This window comes from Medicago sativa, chromosome 4 (assembly GCF_051527215.1).
Source record: "Medicago sativa cultivar Bolivia chromosome 4, Bolivia_mono, whole genome shotgun sequence".
Classification (NCBI taxonomy): domain Eukaryota; kingdom Viridiplantae; phylum Streptophyta; class Magnoliopsida; order Fabales; family Fabaceae; genus Medicago; species Medicago sativa.
In genome coordinates, this window is record NC_140752.1 from 65345917 (window position 1) to 65353557 (window position 7641).

The window sequence follows — 7641 nt, forward strand, 5'->3', positions numbered from 1 at the left end:
AAGATAATTGTAAGGTTGTAAGAAGGAAAGGTATTCTACTTTGAGTTATAACATGCAACTTTACTAGGTTGGTCATAAGTAGTTCTCCATCTTAGGAGAGGCTGAGCCTGTCCTTTGACAAGAGTCCTAGTTAGATCTCAACGCTTCTCAAGGCCTCTCCAATATATAATTATCATTCATATAGTCTCTCTTGTCCCTGTCTCTTTTCAAAACTCCTCCATGGTAATCTACATTTTTTTTTCTTTTTTTTCTTTTTGATAAATAAGTTCTACTGGTACCCCACCCCAAACTTAAAATGTTGCTAATTCCAAAGAGCAACCCCAAACATAACTTCAAACCATACCAAGTCATAATAATAATCTATCTAACTCCAAGAGAAATTAAAAAGATTGCATTTAATGTTCAGGATTGTGACATGAATTGTCACTTAGTAATAACGAAAGAAATTGCATTTGGATGCTCAAAGTGGTTTCACAAAGGATATTAAGTATATAAAAGGGTGCCTTGAAAGGCTCAAGGTACCAAAGAAAAAATTGCCCGTGTGTAATATACCTTAACTGATCGTCCATAAAGAACGGCCTCAAATTCAAGCAAAAATAGCATCCATATTCAACACTCATGATAAAAAGAATTATATTAATAGAATGGATTGGAAATATTTGGCTCAAAATCTGACCGGTTGTGCTATTAGAAAAGTGATGGTGATTATATGAGTACCTTCACTAGCAAGCCCCAATAATTATCGTTCTCTTGATTGTAAGGGTAAACTATCCTCCACTGTAAATGTTCTGAAATAATTCTCTAAGACTAAAACAAATTAAAGCTTACAAGGAAAGGTTATGTAAATGCAAAAAATAAATTTTATATGATAATACTTCAGAATTAGTAACATAAAAAGAAATGAAATTGGTCATAAAGGAAATCTCAGCTTAGCTTATTGAAAGAGAAACTGCTGAAATAAACTTATGTGTTGCCTCCCATTCAGCGCTTCTTTTACGTGTTGAGCCTGACGGTTGTCATGGGTTGTCTCCCATGCAGCGCTTCATTTAACGTCTATTAGCTCGACGCCTCAATCCTATTAGGGTGGCTTGTATCTGTTTCTCTGTTCGGAAAGAACTCCATGAATTTGACAAGGAGAAGTAAGTGTTCCCCTGCTCCTATCTGTAAACTTCTGGAACATGTGTTAGTCCTCCTCAAGGAACATTGAGACTCTTGCTGCTAGTGAATCTTCTTTTTAGTCTTTGATGTTATAGACTTTGATGAAATCTTCTCTTCTTGTACCACTGCGTCATTCATCACTCCATCTGAATTTTTTATTGATCCATCTGCAAGTGTTAGAGTGACAGTTGATGGTTGTACTTGAACTCTTTCAAGCTTTCCTATCAGCCATGTTGGAACCGAGTTTATGCCTTCACCTAGACTACACCGAGCTTCTTTTATGGACAACTTCCCAATAAAATTGAAACTTTTTGGGTCCTTCTTCTTTAGAGGTAACCGTCCTTGAAATATTGTCTTAAAGCTTCCAGTAAATGTAGTAAAGTCTTCTCTTTTCAACTTTTGGGGATATGACAACTTGATGTTTAACGTGTTCCTGTTTTTCGCCCAAAAAACATTCCATTATTCCCACTGTCTAATTTTCTTCTAACATGAAACGGACAATTATAAGCTATTGTACTCCAAGGGATCAAATTCGTACATATCGGACGACGAAAACCTTAAGGCTAGTCTTCTAGCATCTCTGATTTTATTTCACAAATTATTTTTTGACTTACATATATGGTTTTGAATTGTGGTTGTATTGCACTGCATTTCGTCGCAACCACTGCAACATAGTGGCCATAACCGCTGTATTGCACTGCATTTGGTCTCAACGACATTTGTAGAACGAAGGAGATGGAGATCACATGTTGAATCAAGTAAATGAAGAAATTTGATGATCTGGAGATGAAAATGGTATTTGGTTGTAAGAAAAAAGATGGAAAAAATAAATTTTTTTTATAAAGGTAAATTACCCCTAAATCACTGAGGGATAATGTAGAAAAAACCATATTATTTAGTGGTTATTTTAAAGTATTGGAGATATTTTAAAGTGGTAGGGAGTTAATAACAAGGAGAATACGAGATGCGTGAATTAGAAAGTTAGTAATAAATCATGGCATACTAAAAATAAGGGTCTTACTAATACTAATAAAGGCATTGTTTAAGAATTTTAAATTAAGAAATTATTCATTTAAAAAGATAAATATTTTAATTTTCAATGTATTGATTGCATAAATTTTCATATAAAATTATAAGTATTTAAGATGCTTGATGAATGTCGTAGCATTTTCCTAAAAATAAATCCACGTCGTGGCACCAACCACAATTCGTATTGCAACGCCGGCAATTGCGGTGGCTGCAACCGAAACCAAAACTGCAATTTGTGCATATACAATATTTTTTGGATGTAAATTGGGTTTCTTTCACGGCGCAACTGTGAAGATTAATCACTCAAGCTCAAATAGATGGCAAATCCTCAAGACCTTAGTTATGCTAAAAAGATTCGTGTCATCTCATCTAAGAGTTATCTACATCCACGGATCTATGCATAGTGAATTGGGGGCAACTGCCCCCACTACTTGTTCGGATATATTTGTTAAGTCTTTGATATTTTAATGATTGACCCCTCTTAAAATAATAGATTGCCCCCATTAAATAAAAATGTATACTATAAAAAAAGTTTCTTTCATGAATTTTATAAAATCAAATGTGTAAATGCATTTGATATGAAATTTTGAATAATTTCCACCATACTTTTTAAATATAAAAACACGTAAAGAACAATTTTAATTTATAGATGTTGATGAGTCTTTAATTTTTTAATATATAATAGGATAGTTTTTATAATATAAAGTATTTTACTCAATGATAATGATATTATTATTATTATTATTATTATTATTATATCATTTTTGCATTGCTAAAATATTTCTATAAATATTTATCATATAAAATTCTGCCCCCGCAAGTCAACATTTCTGAATCCGTCATTGGTTATCTACATTATTATTTGCGGTTGATTGTTCTCTCAGTATATATACTATATATTACTCCCTCCGTTTCAAAATACATGTTCAAGTCAACCATTTCACATATGTCAAAGCACAATTTTGACCGTTAATATCTTTAATTATCTAAAGTAAAAAATTATAAAAATTTAATATTTTTAAAATATTCGTCGAGACAAATCAAACAACATCTTACATCAATATAAGTCAAGTGAGTAGTGCACATTGTAAAAATTGGACATGTATTTTGAAACGGAGGGAAGGAGTATATTGCTTGCATCAATTGACAACAATATAAGCACTGGTAATGGATCTTCTTTTCTCATGATTATCAAAGAATTCTCCACATGATAGAGCAAGCAAAGAGGAGGAAAAACCGCATCACCCTCATGGACCCTTTTCATTCTCCATAAATGCACCTGCAACAACACCTTGTTTAACGTTTTCTTACTGCCACTTCACATGTGTTGTGTTCAATTGTCTACCATCTATTCTCCATTCATCTCCTCCACCATATATTCTGTTATCTAGTCTTGATTAAAATGGGATCATCATGTCATTACATTACTATTTAAGAAACAAATATTAATTTTTAGATTTTATTGTTTCTCTAAAGGCCTGTTTGGTTTGGCTTCTGAGAAGCAATTCTAGCCCAAAATCAATTCTCTACAGTGGCAAAAGCAATTCTAGCCAAAAACAACGTGTTTGGTTCAGCTTTTCAGAATTGCTTTTGTCCTCCAAAAGCAATTCTCCATGAAGCTACAAATCCTAGCTTCTAGCTTTTCTAGAATCAATTCTCCTTGAACAACGTGTATAGGTTTGTATATTTTATTATTACAACACGTTATTTTACTCTATTGCCCTTTATCAATTCTCATTCTTTATCAATTCTCCTTTAGCTATGTCTATTTTAGTAATTATACATTCAAAAGCAATTCTACATAATTGCATCCAAACATAAATCATTTTGTTTAATCAATTCTACATAATTGTATTCAAACATAAATCAATTCTCCCAGAATCAATTCTGTCAGAATCAATTCTATCAGAATCAATTCTCTCAGAATCAATTATATTCAAAGCTGAACCAAACGGGCACTAAGTCTTAGACCATATACAATGGGAAAAATAATTCAATACCCTTCAACACCCACTTTTTCAATTCCCAACACTCCACATCATTGAATGTGTCAGACATGCTAATTTCAATTTTGAAGCAAGTGAGGTCAACCTTGATCGAAGCAATTTATTTTAGTTTAATTGTGCAGAAAATACATACATAATCTGTCGGAGATAACATGCATGCATTAATTACAATCAGAACACCATAGATAAAAAAACAACAAAACGCAAAATTGTCGACGACTGAAGAAAATGACGGTTCAATTATTTGAGATTACATCGAATAACTTAAGACTAATACATACTTACACCTATTTTTTCTCCAACTATACTACGAAATCTGGTTAATCATTTTAAAAAATGTGATTAATTCGATTTGATAGATGATTAATTTAATTTATAATCAAAATTATGGTTAATTCAACTACATGGTTAGCCCAATTTCATCACAATAATCAACTTAATTTAAATTCAACTCAATTGATCAGAGTTTTACATATAATTAACCATATGGAAAATCACGTGTCCTTCCATGGAACATTTATGTATAATTAAACCCTATGCACGTGTATGCATTACAAAAGAAATTCGTTCTATTTTATTTTAATTACGAAACCAAAATACATAAAAGATAAAGAGGAATGTAATACTCTTTCGTCCACGGTCATTTCACACAAATTAAAAAATATAATTAAAAAAAAAAGGATAAAGATTTTACTAAATTATTCTCAATAACCATTGTTGTATTATAATTATCATAAATACAAGAGCAATGCTATTTATCAAGAAAGATTTTATCAAGAAATTGTCCCGAAATTAATGTTAGCCAATAAAATCTCAGTCTGGCCGGAAATCATGGGGAGGTGGGTGTTATGTATTTTTTTTTTTGAAACTTTAATAAATAAGATTAAAATCTAAGGGTGATTATTTTGTCATGTCATTCTTGAATTCATCAAGAAAATCCATTCTTGATATCTAGCATTTTCCTAAATACAATCTTGAAAATGATAACGGATGATACACATAGTATTGATTAGATATCATAATCGAAGAAAAAAATCAATTAAAACTACATTAAAAATTGAAATTAACACAGTTTGAAACAACTCTTGTGTGTAAATGTGACAATTATTAGAGAAAGCTTGATTGATACACATTGATGATGGCAAACATTACTTCTTTTTGCAAGCTTCAAGTGGCTTTCCACAAAGGCAATCATTGACTTCAAAGGAAGACGCATCAAGATGATCCAAAACTTTAGGAATTGGACCACACAAATGATTATGGCTCATATCCATGTAACCAATGTAAGCAGCAGAAGATATAGATTTAGGTATAGGACCCTTGAGATTATTATAGGAAATATCCAATGAAGTAAAATAAGACCTACCCCCAAATGCATCAGGTATATTTCCCTCCAACAAATTATGACTTAAATTCAAATCACTTATTCCTGAACCAAAAAGAGACTTTGGGATCATTCCTGAAAGCTTGTTTGTATCAAGCTTTAGGGTTCCTAAGACACACATTAAGCCCAATGATTCCGGGATGGGCCCGGATAATTGGTTTCGAGATAGATCAAGATCTGAAAGACGTTTGATTCGAGATATTGAGCCCGGGATGGGCCCGTGTAACTGATTACCACTTAATAAAGCCCGGCCTAAATACTGAAGCCTGCCAAAGCCCATTGGGATATATCCTGAGATCCTATTATTACGGATGTCAAGATGAGTCAAACTAGTCAGGTTGGTTAAGGACCGGGGGATTCCACCGGTGATGACGTTGTCGGCGATGCTGAGACGGTTGAGATGGCGGAGTTTACCGATATCGGAGGGGATATTACCGGAGAAACGGTTTCCAGCAAGGTCGATGATACGGAGAAAAGATAGTGAAGAAATGCACCGGGGAATCTCGCCGGAGATACCGTTCCAATCAGTGATTGTAATGCTTGAAAGTTGAGTTAGTTTACAAATCTCCGGGGAGATTTGACCGGTCATGTAGCCAGGTTTACGTTCTTTTTCGAAGGTGGTGTAGAGAGTTCCGGCTCGGAGGTTTATCTCGGCCACGCGACGAGTATTCTCGTCGCATGATACGCCGAACCAGTTGTGGCAGCAGTCAGTGCCGGTCCATGAGTTGAATATGCCGTCGTTAGGTTCACGGAGTGAGGATTTGATGGCTTGTAGGGCTTTGAGTTCTGATGGAAGGCATGAGTTAACGGTGGAGGTAACGGTGGAGATAATGGCTAAGAGTAACAGTGCCGTTAGTGGTGAAAACATGGTATATGAAGGGAAAGTGAAAATGTTGAGATGTGTGTGTGCATGCATGAAAGTTAGGGCTCCTCATATGGTGGTTTTATAATGTTAAGTTATGAGGTTTTTGGACCACTATGCCCCTTTCATAGTTCATATGAGTAATTATTTAGTATTAAATATTGAGTTTTGTTTAAGTCAACTACCATAGTTTTTTAAGATGCTCAAAAATATTACTTTATAATAAGATGCTTCAAAAACTAAATAGGATACTGAACATGCCAACATGGGAAAAAGGTTTTCTTTTTGACCATAAGGGAACAGGTATCATGGAAATTTGAAAAATGATTAGTTAAAAAAAAATAAAGAGGAAAGGGAGGCGATTCAAACTCGTTGGTTTTTCTTGCCGTAGAGGAAGGAGGAAATAAGAGGAACATGATCCAAACTCCTCCATCCTCTTTACATATCTCACTTTATTTTCTCTCTATATTTTCATCTTTTAAGCAGAAAGACAGATATTAACATGTTCTATCTATTTTTTGTCGCACTTAATTGTATATTTTAGGAAAAAAAAATTAAAAAGTATTTTATAGTGTTCAATGTCGTTCATATTGTAGTAAGGTTGGTCTTATAAAAAATAGTTTAAATGAAAGTAAAAAAAATGCACACATATTAAGAAAGTGGATTGACTACATTTAAGTGATTATAAAAAGTGATATTTTTTTAATTTTACCCTTGTCTTGGAGTAATAAAAACAATTAATGAGGTGGGTTTAATGAGAGTAAACTTGGAATTGTGGCATTTAATAGGTTCATTTTACTATACTTTTTCTTATATTTGAGACCACCAATTTTATTTTTTTGTTTCTTACATTTGAGATCGGAGGGAGTATAAAACAAATATAGTCTCCCCAAAACTATTTATCCTTTTTATATATAGATATAGTTTTTTTTTTTAGAGTATCCTAATATGTCAAAATGGATATAGGTCCTTCTTTTCGATTAGGCTTTCAGGATAGGTCAAACCTAATACCACCCACATTCATCACATTCTAACCTATAAAGGTATATCACTATTTTAACTCTTACACTCATCTAGCTTATAGTGACTTAAGCATTAGAGTGTTTGCAGATATACCCCACCATCGATTGTTACCTCCACCTCTCATTAAACCCAAAATCTTCTATTCAAAGAGTATTTCCTTCATTAATCCACTAAAAATA

General features: G+C 33.2%; 1 protein-coding gene across 1 annotated transcript; it reads right to left on the reverse strand.

Annotated features, from left to right (window-relative positions):
- Positions 1-5143: 5143 nt before the first annotated feature.
- Positions 5144-6501, reverse strand: LOC146930795 (uncharacterized). The gene has a single exon (XM_085702256.1). The coding sequence runs from the start codon at positions 6491-6493 to the stop codon at positions 5342-5344; it is 1152 nt and encodes a 383-aa protein (XP_085558382.1). The 5' UTR covers positions 6494-6501; the 3' UTR covers positions 5144-5341.
- Positions 6502-7641: the final 1140 nt, after the last annotated feature.

Bases quoted from the DNA above. Each gene is read 5' to 3' on its own strand.
- LOC146930795 (XM_085702256.1), bottom strand. From the start codon at position 6,493: ATGCATGCACACACACATCTCAACATTTTCACTTTCCCTTCATATACC.